Source organism: Trichechus manatus, unplaced genomic scaffold (assembly GCF_000243295.1).
Source record: "Trichechus manatus latirostris isolate Lorelei unplaced genomic scaffold, TriManLat1.0 scaffold00205, whole genome shotgun sequence".
NCBI lineage: Eukaryota > Metazoa > Chordata > Mammalia > Sirenia > Trichechidae > Trichechus > Trichechus manatus.
The window spans coordinates 224,384-242,003 of NW_004444141.1; the positions used below are offsets into that span (position 1 = coordinate 224,384).

The 17,620-nt window shown below is 40.4% G+C and overlaps 2 protein-coding genes across 4 annotated transcripts in view; both read left to right on the forward strand.

Moving 5' to 3' along the window:
• The window catches only part of VPS36 (vacuolar protein sorting 36 homolog), a 52,518-nt gene extending 40,925 nt beyond the window's left edge, over positions 1-11,593 (forward strand). For 2 of the 3 annotated variants that reach the window (XM_004388068.2, XM_023742220.1), the window contains 5 exons: positions 2,167-2,232; positions 6,289-6,353; positions 6,939-7,023; positions 8,433-8,509; positions 8,602-11,593. In XM_004388068.2, coding sequence (XP_004388125.1) covers positions 2,167-2,232; positions 6,289-6,353; positions 6,939-7,023; positions 8,433-8,509; positions 8,602-8,695 — 387 coding nt within the window. In that variant the 3' untranslated portion in view covers positions 8,696-11,593. The remainder of the gene's footprint in view (positions 1-2,166; positions 2,233-6,288; positions 6,354-6,938; positions 7,024-8,432; positions 8,510-8,601) is intronic. The other variant, XM_023742219.1, reaches the window with a different exon arrangement.
• Positions 11,594-14,062: 2,469 nt separating this feature from the next.
• Positions 14,063-17,620, forward strand: part of THSD1 (thrombospondin type 1 domain containing 1) — a 25,438-nt gene continuing 21,880 nt past the window's right edge. Inside the window, exons 1-3 of the mRNA XM_004388069.3 lie at positions 14,063-14,091; positions 16,224-16,370; positions 17,018-17,167. Coding sequence (XP_004388126.1) covers positions 17,110-17,167 — 58 coding nt within the window. The 5' untranslated portion in view covers positions 14,063-14,091; positions 16,224-16,370; positions 17,018-17,109. The remainder of the gene's footprint in view (positions 14,092-16,223; positions 16,371-17,017; positions 17,168-17,620) is intronic.

The following is a 17,620-nucleotide window of genomic DNA, read 5'->3' on the forward strand; positions in this document are numbered from 1 at the left end:
CTTGGACTCCTGTAGCAGGTGACTGGGAGCTTTAGGTGATCCCACCAGTCCTCAAGCCCCTGCTGCAGATTGATAAAAGTGCCTATTTAAGGGGTAGGGCTGTTTCGAGGCTCACAAATCTGCCAGTTCACAGCTGAAGCAGTTAAGTTAAACTTCAGATGTTTGCCCTGTTATACTGTGGTAGTGAGGGCTAATGCTGTTGCGATGGGTCCCCACAAGTCTATACAGGGGTGTAAGGCACTCAGAGTCTGCGGACCCCTTATACCTGTGCCTAGCAAAGGAGCTGTGCTGACCCTGCGTTCCTGGCTTAGGGGAGCCAGTAGCTTATTTGTTCCCTCTCCAAGGCCAGGAGGATGGGTCAGGGCACCTTTTGGGATCTACTTCTGGCCCAACGGACTCCCGGTGCAGAGCGCGGAGGGAGGAGGTAAAAGGGGGAGAGGTTTTTCTCAAATCGGCTTTTTTTTTTTTTTTAATCCCCGTGAAAGGCCACACACGTGTACTTATCTTAGCCACTTGGGAGCTGCTTTTCACTGGTTCGAAGTGTCCAAGCAGAATCTCTGCTGCCGGGTCTCTCTCAATGTGGAAACTGCTTCCTGAGCACGTGCGCAGCACAGCTGTTTGCCTGCTTCTCTGCAGACCGGTGTGGCTGCAGAGCTGCAGTTTTGCTGCCGCGGCTCTGGTGCCTTTCGCTTCTTCCAAACCGTCTCCCTCTCCCCCACCCGCGTCACTCAGTCCGTTTGCTCAACTTTGCCTTGTTCAGGGCTCCTAGATGTTCATATAGAATCAAATCACTTGTTTTTCCAGGTCTTTGTTGTAAAGGAAGCGTCTAACTACTCCGCCATGTTGGCCACGCCCCCCCATGTGTTCTTTAAATACTGTGTTAAATTGAGTGTCATCAGAAATGTTAACAAGAGCATACCTCCTTTCATAATGTGCTTACTGTTCAACTGACGTGTTAAGTTTTCTTTCAGGAATATTAGTTCAGTGTACTTACTAATGATTTTTTTGTCAGTAATCTAAATTGTTTTCAACTTCTATATCAGATAGCTCGTAACTTCGTGTCCCTGATATGAAGTCTTTCTTATTTCTTACTTTCAAAAGGAAATACATGATCTATATATATAGATATGGAGTCCCTGAGTGGTGCAGTTAAGTGCTTGGCTACTAATCAAAAGGTTGGCAGTTCGAATCCACCCAGAAGTGCCTCCAGAGAAAGTCCTGGCAGTCTGCTTTTGAAAGGCCACAGCTATTGAAAACCCTATGGAGCACAGTTCTACTCTGAAACATGGGGTTGCCATGAGTCAGACTTGACTTGACAGCCACTCGTTCGGTTCTTGGTTTATATATAGATATATTTTCATATAGCTATGCTTTAATATATAGTGTACTTTTCGTAATTTCATAGTATGGATTCATATTCTAGTATAACATTATTTAGGCAATCTAAACTTTACTGAAGTACTTTTATTATGAAATACATTTCAAGCATATACCAAAATAGTAGAATGAATCCTTATGTGCCCATCAACCAGCTTCATCTGCAAACCAACCTCTGCTCGTAATTATTTTTAAGCAAATCCCAGATATGTCATCACTTTATCTGAAAATATTTCAGTATGTAATTATAAAAGATAAAGACTCCCTTAAATATAACTGTAATACCATTTTAATACCTAAAAAATAAAAAGTAGTTTCTTCATATGTAGTTACTGTTCGCATTTTTTCTTAGAGTTGGTTTGTTCAGATCAGGATACATTGCACCTGGTTGATTTGCAACAGGTTGTCTTTCTTGTGATGTTGTCAGCCATTACCTAGATTTATTATTTCATTAGGGGTTGTAAATGGTGACATTCTTACTTAATTCTATAATTTCTTCTTCATTTATTAGTTTGAATAACTTGAAAAATTAAATGTACTTTTTGAAACATGGTATAGAGATGCTCTTTTCATTGTGATCATTTAAGTAAATGTTAAGACAGTAATAATATTAATGTCTAAATGTTGAATTTGAAACATCTCATGGTATCTGAGTAGGTTTCCTTGTGTGTAAACATAGGTTTTAAATCTTCTTAAGTAATGTTTTGATTTCATTCTGATTCTAATTTCTGTTAAGAAGTGCTAACTTATGCTAATTATAATACACGTTTTTATTTCACCTTTTAATAGGAACGAGGGGGAATAATGTCACTTACGGAGGTGTACTGTTTAGTAAACCGTGCTCGAGGAATGGAGGTAAGAATAGAACATGTAGACATTTTTTAACTAAAAATAGACTTTCTTGATACAATACAGATTCCCCTACAGTGAATACAATTTGAGGAAGGGGTGTGAGTATCAAAGCTATTTTGAGAAGCAGTGTAGTACAGTGAAAAAAATATGCCCTGGGATGCAGGAGGTAGATCCTGTTCCTGGTTTTGCCAGTGATTTGCTGAGTCTCCTTGAGCAGCTTACTTAACCTCTCCGGGACTCAGTTTTCCTACCTTTAAAAGAAGGGTTTGGACTGAGTGACAGCCTTTCCCTTCTGATATTCTGTGTTTGTGTTGTGAAGAGTAAGGTTGTGCACGAGGCCCTTTCTCTCTAATAGTTAACTGTAAAAGGAATTGACTCGATTGGACACAGATTGCCTTGTAGGTAATGCAGAGGGTGCGCCGCCGTGCTCTTCCGGCTTTGTATCAGCAGCCATTGTTTTTCAGCTCTCATCGCCCCTTTACACCCAGGTCTCCTTTGCCTCCAAGGTTCTGTCCAGATGCTCTTTGTGCCCTGGCAGTTAAAAGCAGTTTTGTGGTGTCAGCAGTCACCTCCATGCAGATGACTCACACGTGTGTCTTTCCAGCGTGCACCCCCACCTGAGTTAAGCCTCTGCTCTGTGCTGTTATTTGAGTTGTCATAATAACTGCTGTCAGGGAGTCCCATACTCTGCCAGGCACTCTGCCAAGCACCCAGTAACTCGGTGAGGTACTGTCCCCATTAGGGAGCTAATTTGAGGAAATTGAGATTTAGAAAGATTAGATAATGACAAAGCCCACACCAAGAGACAGGGATTTGGACCTAGGCTGGGCTGGCTCAGGAGCTGTGCCTTGTAACCCTCACGCCAGACTTCTTCTCCTGCGGCTCAGTTCTGAGTGCCCCGCCCCAGCTTGAGCCGAGTTTCTTGTTATACTGGATTGAATAGTGTCCACCTGAAACTTCAGAGTGGTACCTTGTTTGGAAATAGGGTCTTTGCAGGTATAATTGGTTCAGATGAGGTCATACCGGTGTCCTGTTAAGAAGAGGAGAAGAGACACAAAGACACACAGGGAGAAGGCCACGGATGACGGAGGCAGAGGCTGAAGTGACGCATCTATAAGCCTAGGAACGCCAAGGAGTGCCAGCAACCACCAGAAGTTAGAGACAGGCAAGGAAGGATTCTCCCCTAGAACCTTCAGAGGGAACATGGCCCTGCAGACACCTCAATTTCGGACTTTTGGCCTCCAGAACTGGGAGAGAATAAATTTCTGTTGTTTTCAGCCACTCGGTTTGTGGTAATTTGTTAACAGCGGCCATAGGAGAGTCATACACTCATTCTCCCCACCAAGCCTGCTCTTCGTATGGGCCCACCTTTCTCTCTCTGTCTTTCCTCTTAGAATCCCACAGTCACCCTCCCTTCTCCAGTGAATCTTACACTGCCATCGGATTGGTCTTCTTAAGGCGTAGTTCTAATTAGTCTCCCAAACTCTCAGTGGCTCTCTACTCGCCATAGAATAATTCCAGATCCTTTAATCTAGCCCTTTTTGCCTTCTATGATTGTCTTGTAACTTAGCCTTCTAAACTTTCTCTGTTACCTTGTGTTTCAGCCAGCTCAGCTACTTGTTATTAGTGATCCAGCCAGCTCAGCTACTTGTTATTAGTGATTCTGCACTTTCATACTTCCGTGCCTTTATTTGTATAACTCTTTTCTGCCTCAATGTCCTTTCCTCACATCTGTATCTCCAGATCTTAGGATCCAGCTGAAATGCCACCCCTTTTACAAAGCTTGTCTAGCTAGACTCAGATAGGGTCACTGTGAGTTGGAATCGACTCGACGGCAGTGTCTTTGGTCTGGCTAGAAATCCCCTCTCCCTCCTTGGAATGCCACTGCATGGTGTTGGTCTCTCACTTGGCCTCTTCCACCTTTTTTACCAGGCAGTATAGTTATAGGGTCGCTATGAGTCAGGATTAACTCGACGGCAGTGGGTTTTATAGTTATTAAGAAGGTCCCTGGGTAGCGCAAATAGTTTGCACTCAACTATTAACCTAAGAGTTGGCGGTTTCAAACTCGTGCAGCGGAGCCGTGGAAAAAAGGCCTGGTGATCTGCTTCCGTAAAGATTACAGCAAGAGTGCAGCTCTGCTCTGTAACGTGGGGTTGCCATGAGTTAATACCAACTCGATGGCAATGGGGTATAGGTATTAAAGTGTGTGTTTTCTTATTTCCCATGGTAAGCTGCTAGCTTCTTAAGGGGAGGATTCTGGTATGATTGATCTCTATAATCTACTGTATTTAGAATAATAGTTTGTAGCCCTCAAATGATTTATAAATAATTGTTGAATGATTGAATGACTCTCTTAACTATTTCATCCAAATGATTAAACTAAACATGCACATATGTGCACACACGTGTGTGTGTAAGAAAGTGTCAAACGTTGATTATTATGTGTGCAAGACATGTCATTTTTTCTTACTAGATTCAGCCTGAGAATGTGACATTTAGCAATGTGGCAATTCAACAGTTCTGTTAAGGCACATTTTGAATGCTACAGGATGTTGTTTATAAAGGCTTAGTTTGTTTAATCTTATCAGTTTGTTTAATCAGCCTGGGGCTTTTTAGCAATGTCTTCATCTCTTAACCCCAATATTAAAAAATATAAGGGAAATTAAAATAAAAATTTCATATACTCTCATATACTGTCTGTCCCTGTCCCCTCCCCATTATCTCCCATTAGCATCCTACGATACGGCCAACTCAGCCCACTTCAGTTTTACTCTCCAGCAACTAACCTAGTACCCGGTTAGTCACAGGGCTTAAGGAAATGAGATGGTTAATGTGGAGGTGAGGCATTTCCTGAGAGAGCTGCAGTGGGGTAGAGTTGGAAATAGCCCTGTTTTTGAATGCAAAGACTTGAGTTTCAATCCTAGTTTGTCAGTCTCTAACTTGAGTAAGCATGGTCCATTCCTTTGATCTGTGAGCTGTTTCCTCATGTGTGAAATGGGTAACAACAAAACTTTCCTTACATAGTTAAAGTACTTTTCCAAAACGACTTGGTGGCCAGGAAAGCAGAAACAAACGTTATTATTCCCGTGATAAAACCATCATTGTGATTATCGTCATCAGTGTATACTTAACTGTATGCCAGGCACTGTGTGGAACTCGCTTGTGTACACTGTCTCACTTAATTTTCCCAGTCACACTCAGAGCTGGGTGTTATTACTCCCTTTTTACAGATGAGGAAACCAGAGAGCAGACAGGTTAAGTAATTTTTTTAAGGGTCTAGAGCTAATAAGAGGTAGAGCCGGAGCATGCACCCAGTGTGCCTGTCATGACCACACAGCTGTCCCTCTGAGGCTGCTCTGTTGACATGGTCACTACTAGCTACATGTGGCGATTGCACACTTGAAATATCACTAATCCCAGTTCAGATGTGCTGTAAGTGTAAAGTATACACTAGATTTAGGATACTTAATATAAAAAAAAACCCAAAACCCACTGCCATCAGGTCCATTCCAACTTACAGCTACCCCATAGGGTTTCCAAGGCTGTAAATGTCTATGGAAGCAGACTGCCACATCTTTCTCCTGCGGAGCCGCTAGTGGTTTTGAACCACCAACCTTTTGTTAGCAGTTGATCGCTTTAACCACTGTGCCACCAGGGCTCCTAGTAAAGAAAAAGGAAAGGTAAAATACTTCCTTTAAATGGTTTTTTATAGTGATTACATGTTGAATTGATACTATTTTGGATCTGTTGGGTTAAATTATTTATATATATGTGTATGTGTATATATAAATTAATTTCACTTCTTTTTTAACTTTTTTAATGTGGCTACTAGAAAATTTAAAATCACATATGTGGCTTGCATAATATTTCTGTAGGATAGCACTGCTTTAATTAACGGAAGTCTTGTGCTCCTTTGTTAATCCTTTTTGCCTTGTGATTAAGCCAGCTAAAATTCTTGGTAAGTGGTAATGTTTTGAGTTCCTCTGTTTTTGTGATCATTACAGTTATATAGCATCAGTCTATTAATTTGCAGTGTAAACTGGATTTTTTCCCCATTAGTTGCTCTCACCAGAAGATTTAGTGAATGCATGCAAGATGCTGGATGCGCTGAAATTACCTCTCAGGTAAAGGACCCTCCGCAGGGTGTTTGCCGGCTGTCACCACGATTGTGCACAGGGTGGACAGAAAAGCCCCACCAGGTCTGCTGTCCTGTGTGCTGAGCTGAGAGATTGCCCTTTTGTCATTCTGCGGGTGGTCACTGTTCAGGCTTCCATTGTTCTCAGAGCTGTGTGTGTCATAGGGGCTAGTCATCAGACCTAGTCGATTTGGGGCAGTCGGATGAGAGTGTGGGCTCCTCCTGTGAGGTCAGAATAATCAGCCCTCTTTCTTTACGCATTTCATAGTCAGGGTCTGGAGACTTAAAGGTGTGAATATTCAGCTGTGGATTGTATTTTTCTTATCCTCAGGTAAAAAAAAAAATATATAGCCAGACATATTTTATTTAGCATATAGACTCTAGTTCTTAATTTTACTATTTACTCATGTGTTTTAAAATTATGCCATAGTTGCTTGTGGTCATTATGATTTAAATGTTTTTTGTTAATACTGCTCTCATACCTGGGCATAAGAGAAAGTGGGGAGTATTTACTTCACCTTAGTGGCTGGAGGCTGTAGTTGCTTCATTGCTTGCTCTCCCATCTGTATTTCAGGCTCCGAGTCTTTGACAGTGGTGTCATGGTGATTGAGCTTCAGTCCCACAAGGAAGAGGAAATGTTGGCCTCGGCCCTAGAGACGGTATGTGAGCCCAGCTTCCTCCAGTCATTAGAGCTTACCACGAAGACTTGAATGCTTAGCAACTTGAGGAACAGGATTTCCTTTTGAATTTAACTTTACTAAAAAGTAATGTTCACACACCCAATTAAAAATGGTTTACCGTTAACAATGAATAAGTATTTATCAAAATTATCATACTTTAAAAGCGCTTTTGAAACTTCTATTTATTGACACTCTTGTTAGTAGCCATCAGGTCTGCTCTGACTCATGGTGACCTTACATATAACAGAATGAAACATGCCCAGTCCTGCACCATCCTCTTAAAATGTCATAAATAAGGAGAATTAGAATTAGTAAGTTTCAGTTGAAGCTTAGTATTGAGAACAGGTTTTTAACTTTTTAAATCAGGATATTACACATAAATGAACTTTTTATTTCAGTAATACTTATTACATAAGTAGCATTATAAAGCATCACAAGTTGTTTTATAAAATAATTGTTTCAAAAAATATGAAAAACAACATTTTACTGGCAAAATTGCTGATATTACTCATTAGGATACTTGAAATATTACTGCCTTCATAGTCTCTATAGGGAGCCTGTATAATCTGAATAACTCATATTTATTATACTTCTTATTTTAAACTAGGTGAAAACCCCAAGACTTTAGATATTTCTACCACATATTTTAAACTAAACCTATGTGTGAGGTTCTTTCACAGGACATGTCATATGCCCTGAATTAGAATTTGTTATATGTTCCTTTTCAGATACAGAATAGTTCTTTTTAAGCTTAGTTATTGTTATTAGGTGCCGTTTAGTCGATTTTCAACTCTTAGTAAAACTCCATGTGACAGAGTAGGACTGTCGCATAGGGTTTCCTAGGCTGTTGTCTTTATAGGAGCAGATCACCAGGTCTTCTCTCCTGCGGAGCCACTCGTGGGTTTGAACCACCGACCTTTTGGTTAGCATCCAAGTGCTTAACCACTGTGCTACCCAGACTCCTTTTTAAGCTCTAGTGTAGTGCACTGGATACATTATAGAGGGCTTTATCTTGATATTTTAGCTTCTACTATATTTGTTCTGGAAACCCTGGTGGTGTAGTGGTTAAGAGTTCGGTGGCTAACCAAAAGGTCCCCTGTTGGAATTCACCAGGTGCTCCTTGGAAACCCTATGGAGCAGTTCTGCTCTGTCCTATAGGGTCACTATGAGGCAGAATTGACTTGGCGACAATGGGTTTGGTTTTTTTTTTTTTTTTTGGTTATATTTGTTTGAATCTTTAAATTTTGGTGAATTAAACATTAGTGAAGAAGTTTTAGTTCTGTATTTTAGTAGAAATTTTCAGAAAATTATTTCCTAAGTATACTGGTAGACATTCCCTGGGTTAGTACCCACATGTCCTAAACTGTCACATTTTTCTGCTGTGTTAGGTTTCAGAAAAAGGATCCTTAACATCAGAAGAGTTTGCCAAGCTTGTGGGAATGTCTGTCCTTCTTGCCAAAGAAAGGTAAATAGTACCTTGTGCTTCATTACCACTGTGTTTACATTTCTGAATGGACAGATAAGTATTAATGGTTTTTTTTTCCCCTTTGTTCCTAGGTTGCTTCTTGCAGAGAAGATGGGCCATCTTTGCCGAGATGACTCAGTGGAAGGCTTGCGGTTTTATCCAAATTTATTTATGACACAGAGCTAAGAGTTTTGTATTTGGAATACTTTTTGTCCATATACTTACATCATGTAGAGGTTGTAGGACATTGAGCTAAGAGATGGACCCTGATACACTGAGAATTTACTGGAATTTTGCCATATAATATAAAACTTTTAATTTAATCCTAAATATTATGGTCCAGGAAGCTCATTTAGGATAAATATAGAAAAACACAGAAAAATGAATGCCAGTGTGAATTTAAAATCATATTGTTTAAAACCCATGTTTAACTTGAAATATGGTGGATTTCTAACCATTTTCAAAGAAGGGAATTTAGTTCATGGGGGAAGAAAAAGAGAAGCTGCATGTTTGGACAGGTTACATAATTATTCTGGTGTGACTAAAATTCCATGAATTATAAATGAAGTTTTTCTCTGTGTCTAGTGTTCCCACTTGGGGGTCTTCATGAAGCAGGTCCTGTCGACAGTGCAGTTTTAAGAACACTGGAACAAAATGTCAAACTTGATAATGTGGCAGCAGGCTCCTCCTAAGGGCTTTAGAAGCAGTCACAGGCATGTCTTCAGACCAAATAAAGCACCATTTAAGAGGGAGACTTTTATTTGATTTGTGTGTGTATAATATGACATTTCTTTTTTTTTTAAAGAGGTGATTTCATGGTTGGCATTTAAAGAATGCAGCTATGTCATTTTGTTTCGAAAATGCTGTGGGCTTTGAACCTGAATTAAAGAGCTGTGTAGACATGCCCAGAGATAGGATTACAAATTTGGGAGATAGACTGCCCAGGCATTCGCTAAGATTATTGTGTAGGTGGAGGGGCGGAGGAACCTAGTGCTGTTTAACCTGGAAGCTGAGGATGAGAAAGTAGAAAGTAGAAAAGTTTCATATGTCTCCTTTTTCTTCTTAAAGGAGTTTCACTACTGAACTTTTAAAAATCTTTCATATGCCAACAATATTTTTCTTTTATTCTTTGTCTTGCATGTTGTAAACTGTGTAGAGAAGCTATGTTGACAAAAAGTATTGCAGAGGTAACAAAAACTGGCTGATACTGAATTTAGGTGGCCTGAGTTTACATTACCTGAAACTCAGGGACCCCCTTAGGACAGAAGGCAGGCCTCCTTTCTGAGACTGAGTTGGAAGTGGAAGCGTAGTGATGGCTTAGTTCTGTCCAAACCTCCAGAAAGGTAGCATGCGTAGTTATGCAATATGGATAGTACTTGTATTGAGAGAACCACTGGGACTAGGAAGAGAGACACCCAGGTTCACACTCTCGAATTCCTAAGTGAGGTGGAGGGCCACCACCAGAGGCTGCTACAAACGCCCTTTTGGGAACTTACAGGGATCCTCAGCTGCAGACCCAGGGAATCCCTCCCAGTGCAGCCCAAGTCAATCCCTGATCCTTACTTGAAAAGTGACTGTCACCGCTTCATGTCTTCCAGTGTCAGCAGGAATGTTGTGGCCATGGCATTTTGCTATAGGCTTAGTTTGTCAGACCTGTCACTGATTATTCATTGTGGTGACAGATACCCTAATTTCCCCCCAAGGCACAGCCTCAAGTTTGTTTTGAGGTAATTCAGTGTGTGCCTGCCCAAGTCTTAGGTGGACTATTGAGTAAGCTTGTGGTATATGTCACTCCTCTCTTTGGGCATCACTCGCTATCTTACATACACACACACACACACACCGTATCTCATCTGGCTCAGGTTTTTAAAAATTACAAAGATAAGTAATAATCTGTTTTACCAGTTGGAATGAATTGCAAGTAAAGTTGTTTGAGCTATTGGATCTAGCTCTATTGGTTTGGATTTGTTACAGCAAATCCACATAATTCAACATGTTTATGTATTTATTTACTTTTGTGTGGCAACAGATTAACAAAAATGATGCAATCATAATTGTATAAAGTGAAGTAAAGAAGAAAAGTGACATGAATATATTTTGCAAATGTCACGATAACTAAATAAACAAGTATGATTGAGTTTATTATTTTATTTTGAAAATGGGCATTCTTTACTGTTTCCAGAGCTCTTTATGTATTTTAGTGTCCTCTCCTCCCAAGTAAGGTGATATTTTGGTCCTACTGTTGATAGAGGTTATGTTTAAGTACAACCAATCAGGCCCTAAGTGCAAAAAAAGTTCTGTCTTGGTGCTTATTCTTGGTATAATTATTATTTTTGCTTTCCTGTCTTTGCTCTTAAGCACATAAATCTGTTTCTAGCTTTATGGTAATGGAATATTTCTAGTCGCTTATTGACAAAATTTTTTTACATTGTATAAGATTGTTTTCAGGGTTAAATGATTGATACTCATATATATATTAAACTTACTGCAAAATTAAAAAATGATTTTTCTTGATGTTCTTTTAAATGTTCTTTAAAAAAATATGAAATTGATAAACCTCAAAGTCAGAATAAACCAGTACGGTAAGGGTTTTTTTTAAAGACTTTATAATCAAGAATCAATTATAAATATATTTATGACATCAAGCTCTTACTATTTTAGTTATCTTAAAAGCATGGGAGGTGGCTTGTGAACCACTTTCTAAATTCTTGATGTGAATTCCACTGTTGACGGAGCATGTATGACCATTTGTGTGGATGTGCTCTCTTGTTCCCTGTTTGTTGCCAGACTGATCTGACCAGAACTTGGATTCATCATTCTCATGCTCAGATACTTAATTTGGTTCTCTTTACAGTGCAGTCACAACTTATAATGTGGTTAGGTTGTAAGGACTATGCCTAAGGACAAAATCAAGGACATGCTCAAAATCATCCTTGGAAATCTTTTAAATTGCCAATAAAGTTTAATACACATAGTCTTGTGATGATATCCTTTGTAGAGTGATATGTGGGTATGATTATATTATGAATATAGTAAGTACAATACATAATAAAAACTATCAACAGTAGACTTTTAATAGCATTAATAATTAAACTATTTAAATAATTACACAATTTAAATGTGTTGTCCTTTTTTTTTTTTTTGCCAATAGGTATAAATAGGTAAATTTATTGCTAATCTCATTCCTTTGTGTCCTAATAACCATGAGTCAGGTTTAACTTTTATTTACCTAGGGAAAAAAAGGATCTCCCCATTTGTATAAATGGAATTATTGAGATAATGTATAAATTTTACACAATTTGCACAAGATCACTAGATCAGACACTGACCCAGAAAGAACTCAAGTTATGTCGACAGCCAACTTAGTTTTAGTCAATACTGACAAGACCATACATACCACACTGTTCCATTAGAAGCTTTTTGTTTTTCCCCTTTCACTCTTAAATTGCCTTCCTTTTGTAAAGAAACTATATCTTAACTGTCTATTAAAGACAGTAATGCAGTTTGGCAAGTATACCAATTTAAACAAAAATGAGCAAGCATCTCAAACTGTCATTAAAAAAATGACCAAGTGTATTTATTCAGCCCCTTGTACTTAGATTTTGCTCCTCCACCCCTCAGGAGTGTGTGTATGAAGGATTAAAGTTGCTTCCTATACATTGTCAATCACCACAAAACTTCAGTGTAACTTATGCCTTTTACAGTGGAGGAAGGAGAGATTAGAGAGTCAGGGCTAGAATTTAAACTGAGATACCGCTGCTAACCAAAAGGTCGGTAGTTCCAATCCACCAGCTGCTCCTTGGAAACCCTATGGGGCAGTTCTACTCTGTCCTATAGGGTCGCTATGAGTTGGCATCGACTCTACGGTGATGGGTTTTGTTTTTGTTTCATTTTTTATATAACTCCAAAGCCCGCTCTTGCCACTAAACTTTTGCTTTCAAAACTGAAAATGTCAGGGACTGTGGCATGTATTTGAAAAGGAATCCCAGCTTGAGTTGATGAATGGATATTGAACTAGATAATGATTATAAAATTGATAACAGTTTTCCCAATTAAGTTCTACTGGTAGTTAAATTGATGACCTTAACGCCTTACTTAAAACTTTGGATGGATTTAATCAGTACTACTAATACTGTATTGGAGCCCTGGTGGCATAGTGGTTAAGAGCTCTGCTGCTAACCAAAAGGTTGGCAGTTCCAATGCACCAGATGCTCCTTGGAAACCCTATGGGGCAGTTCTGCTCTCTCCTATAGGGTCACTATAAGTGGGAACAGTCTTGACGGCACCTAACAACAACAGTACTGTATTAATTGAGAAAATTTGGTACTTCTGATATCATACAATAGTTGTATGTCTTTTAAAAGTTGAAGTGATAGATTCAAGAACCTGCAAATGGTGTATTTTTTAAAGTTAAAAATTGAGGTAAAATTTACAGTAAATGCACAGATATCAGTTGGATGAGTTTTGGCAAATGTATAGACTCATGTTACTCAGACCTCCAATCAATACAACCAATTTTTCAACCCCACTAAGTACCCTCTTGCCTCTTTCCAATCATGTACTCACCAGGGGCCACCACTGTGCTCTGATTTCTATCACTATAGATTAGTTGTGTCAAAGGGTATCTTGTGTCAAAGAAAAGCAAGTAAATGGTAAACGACAGTGTGCTCAAAAACAAGTATAGCTGTTAAAGTGGAACTCTATCCTTTCATACTTAAGACAGCTTTAACACTTGCAGAGTATATATATTTTAAATGTTTGGTTATTTTGAGGGTCCCTGGGTGGCACAAATGGTTAAGCTCTAGCCAACTATTAGCTGATAGGTTGGCGGTTCCAACCCACCCAGAGGCACCTCGAAAGACGATCTGCTTGGTAAGGTTACAACCTTGAAAACTACTGGAGCAGTTCTATTCTGCACACATGGGGTCACAGTAAGTCCCCATCGACTCAACCACAAGTAACAAGTTATTTTTAATTAAATAACCAAATCTGGCTCCAGGTAAAGAAAAATGAAGATGCACTTTACCTGAGCTATTTTCCTTTGAAACTCTTAAATGACATTTGGGAAACCAAGTTTACAGCCCACACATTATGCCATTTCAATGACTGATTTTTGTGGTCTTCCCGAAGAAATGACTGGGGGAGAAGAGACTGGGTTTGAAATACCAGGAGCCACTGTTAGCGCCCCTTAAAGCCCCGGATACCGGTGCCTGCGTGTGAGGAGAAGGGTCCGTCTGCGGGGCTGTCCTCCTCTTGGCCGGCTCTCGGGTCGCGCCATGTTTCCTGCCGGCTTCCTGTCCCACGGCTGTCGAGCCCAGCCAGGCGGGAAAGGACGCGCTGCCCACAGGGTCTGGCGGGCCGACCTCGCCGCAGGCCGCAGCGCCCCCGCCCTCCCCGCGCCCTCGGGGGCGGGCCCGGGCGGGGCAGCGGGAGGCGGGGCGGCCGCGGGCGCGCAGTCCGGGCCTGCGGGATGTTCGGCGCGTTGCCTCGCAGCCCCTGAGGACTCTGCCCTCCGCCGCGCGCTGCCAGCTTCGCCAGCCTCGTCCTCCTCGCGCGCCCCGTGCGCCCTCCGGTCCCGAGAGGTAAGAGGCGCTCTGCCGGATCCTGCCCCCTCCTGCAGCCTGCAGGCACCGGGTGGAGGGTGGCATTCCTGCGGCGCGCCCAGCCTTTCCCCCGCTCCTAGGGGACAAGCTCAAAAAGTTGTCGGTGTCCACGTCCCGGAATCCCGGCTTTCACCTGAGCCCGGCTTTCCTTTCGCGCAGGTTTTGCCGAGTGAGTGGGCTGACGCAAGAGGGGTGTTGAGTGAGAATTGCTGGGGTGCTTGAAAAACCGCGTTTCAGGGATACTAAGCGATTCAGAATACATTTGCTTTCTTCTATAAACATCCTCTGTGAAAGGCTTTCATCTCAAACGGTACTTATTTTAAGGTCTTTTTACTGACGACTTGGGCCAGGCTGTATTTCCGAGCATGAACCTGACTTGCCGGCCTTTCGAAGGCGGAGGAGATGAGGCGCGCGCTCAACTTCCCAGGGAAGCGGCACCGAACCCGGGGACCAGGGCGAGCAAATTCGACGGGGTATAGACATAAAGGCTTTTTTGGAATAGGAGTTGCCTCCTCCCAGTAAATATTATTTATATATATACACACACGAGCATGTGCATGTTTGTCAAAAGGGACAAAATCACTTTGCTTTTTAATTTTTTCCGCTTTTTGGCAAGTCATTCGTCCCATGGACATTAACGTGGGGCATAGCGAAGCATTTAACTGATTTCAGCAAAAATGTGGGATCTGAGCCGAGTGTGATGCAGTTAGCCATTGACAGTATTCAAACGTCCCCTCATGCTCTCAGCTGACACATTTAGAATTTTTCTATAAATGTTTATGCGTATGAATTCTGTAGAGAAATAATTTGTGTACAGAATATACCTAAGTTCCTATTCTCTTAAAACGATTCCCAAGCCAGACGTTATAACTGTCCAGTTGCGGTATCGGGAACAAATTAAATAAAGTAAGCAAAGTTGAAAAAAAAAAAGATTAAAGAGGCATGGCGCAGTGGTTAAGCGTTTGTTTGCTAACCAAAACGTCGGCAGTTGGAATCCACCAGCCGCTGCTTGGAAACACTATGGAGCAGTCCTACTCTGTACTATAGGGTCGCTATGAGTTGGAATCGACTCGACGGCAACGGGTGGGTTTTTTTTGCCGGGGGGGGGGGCGGTAAAAAAAAAAAAGGTAATGCTGTTTACCCAGCATTTCATTCCATTCTGGGGGTGCTCTCCTAACTTCTTCAAATTGGTGTTTGAGCTAGTTAAGATTCCGCATGTATGTTTGAAAGCCTGAAAACATTTTTTTTTAATTCATATTTTACTTTATAGATGGAAGGTTGGTTTATTTTATTATTCCATTTCCATTCAGTTTTAAAGTACTGTAAACATAGATTATCACACAATTTTGTGTTCTAATGGTCATTTTCATACTGAAGGAAAATGTGTTATAACCACACAATCAGTTATGATTAGAGGCTTCTTTAAAAAGTGGTTATCATGAGGCAGCAAGCAATTTGGGAGAAGCCAGTTCAGCTTTAGAATTAGAGATGGCTTGCTTCTTTTCCGTATTTTGGTTACTGAGTATCCGTGACTGTAAAGGAAGCATTTTAATTGCTCTAGGTGCCCATACTTGCCCCAGAGATATGATGATGTTTTCTGCAAAGACCTCACCTGTGTACTCACCTGTACTCAGTCTTTGCCTCGGTTTCCCTATCCATGTTCAAGGAAAGGAGTGGTTCTAACTATGGCTAATTCCAGCAAAGCTGAATTTGTGTGTGTCTGAGTGTGAATGTGAGTCAGTAATGTTGGGAGGGCACTAATCATCTGCCTAATTGCACTTCAGATCTCTGCTTCCCCTTGAGGAAGTACAGTATTTCCTTTGTTGAGTCAACTCTTATTGAAAGAAAGCTAGTAGAGAAACACCAGTTTCCTTTTCATTGAATTTTGGATTATTTCAGTCATTCCTCTTAATTCCATTAATTTCTTCTTATCTGAAGGGATGTAACATACATATATTTAGAAAATAATACTTATTGAAAATATATGAACTCTGGATAATAGGAATATAAACATTAAGAAAATATATATTTGGTTATGTTTAGTAGCCTGTAGTCTACTAGACACTAATATGAAAAAAACTGGCTTAAATACCCTGCATTTTATTCTACAGGCTAATAGATTGTTTGTATCAAATAAGCGCCTGTCACCAAAAATCACTCTGAATCACAGGTTACCAAGGTCTTCCCTGCCTACCTAGGTGGTCTGAGAAAATTGCTGCATGAGTCATCTATCTTCCTGTGCACACCAGCAGCAGCAGGTATTGGATAACTGACAAAAGATGAAAATTATTATTTATCTGTCTTTTCTTTAGACTATCCTAAAGAAGGGAACCAGGACCATATGGAGTTCACATTTAATTGTAATGCTCTGGTATTTCGTTCTTTTTTTTTATCTTAAGGTTTGATAATTTTGATGTAGGCTTGATGAAACAGTGCAGATAATACACCAATTTTGCAGGGAAGACTTAGTGTAACAAGCCTATTTGTGGAAACAGGGCAGGGAGAGTTCTGGGCTATGTGAAATGAAAGTTTGGCAAAAATTTAGTAAATTGATCAGTGTGAAATGCCAAACATAAACAATGTGAAAATGTGTTATCCAGATTGGCTATTAGCTTTGATAAAATTAAGCAAATAACAACAATCTCTCTACTAAGGATGTGCTATAAAGCTTGGTGTTTTGCAGAGATAATCTTGGTGTTGGACTGACTTCTTGAATGTTGTTAACAAGTGAACTATAATGGAATGAAAAGGGCATGTGTGATTACAGATCATTTCCCCAGAAAAATCAGTGTCCTCCTTATTTTCCTTTCAGTAAACCCTAGGAAGTTTAAATTCTTAGAATAGTTTTGTCATTTCATTATTACTGTTTTATAAAAAGCACTGAACAGAGCCATCATTTTCTGAGGTTCTAATTTCAGGTGTTCTTGGAAAAAATTCGAGATTTGGATGTGAGAAAGGACATGAGGAGATCAAAGACCTGGGATTTTGCTGATTAGAATGAAACAAATGTTGAAAGACTTTTCAAATCTATTGTTGGTGGTACTCTGCGACTATGGTGAGTATTGTGAGCATACTTAATGCTATATTGTTGTTGTTCATTGCCATTGAGTCGAATCCAACTTACGATGACCCCGTATGTTACAGAGTAGACCTGGTCCATAGGGTTTTCTTGGCTGTAATCTTTTTTTTTTTTATTGTACTTTAGATGAAGTACAATATACGCAGTATACACAGAACAAATAGTTTCTCATTAAACAGTTAGTACACATATTGTTTTATTACAGTGGTAAACAACCCCATGACGTGTCAACACTGGCCCTTCTCAACCTTGGGTTCCCTATTACCAGCTTTCCTGTCACCTCCTGCCTTCTAATCCTTGTCCCTGGACTGTTGTGCCCCATTAGTCTCGTTTTGTTTTATGGGGCTGTCTAATCTTTGGCTGAGTGGTGAACCTTGGGAGTGACTTCATTACTGAGCTAAAAGGGTGCCTGGGGGCCATACTCTCGGG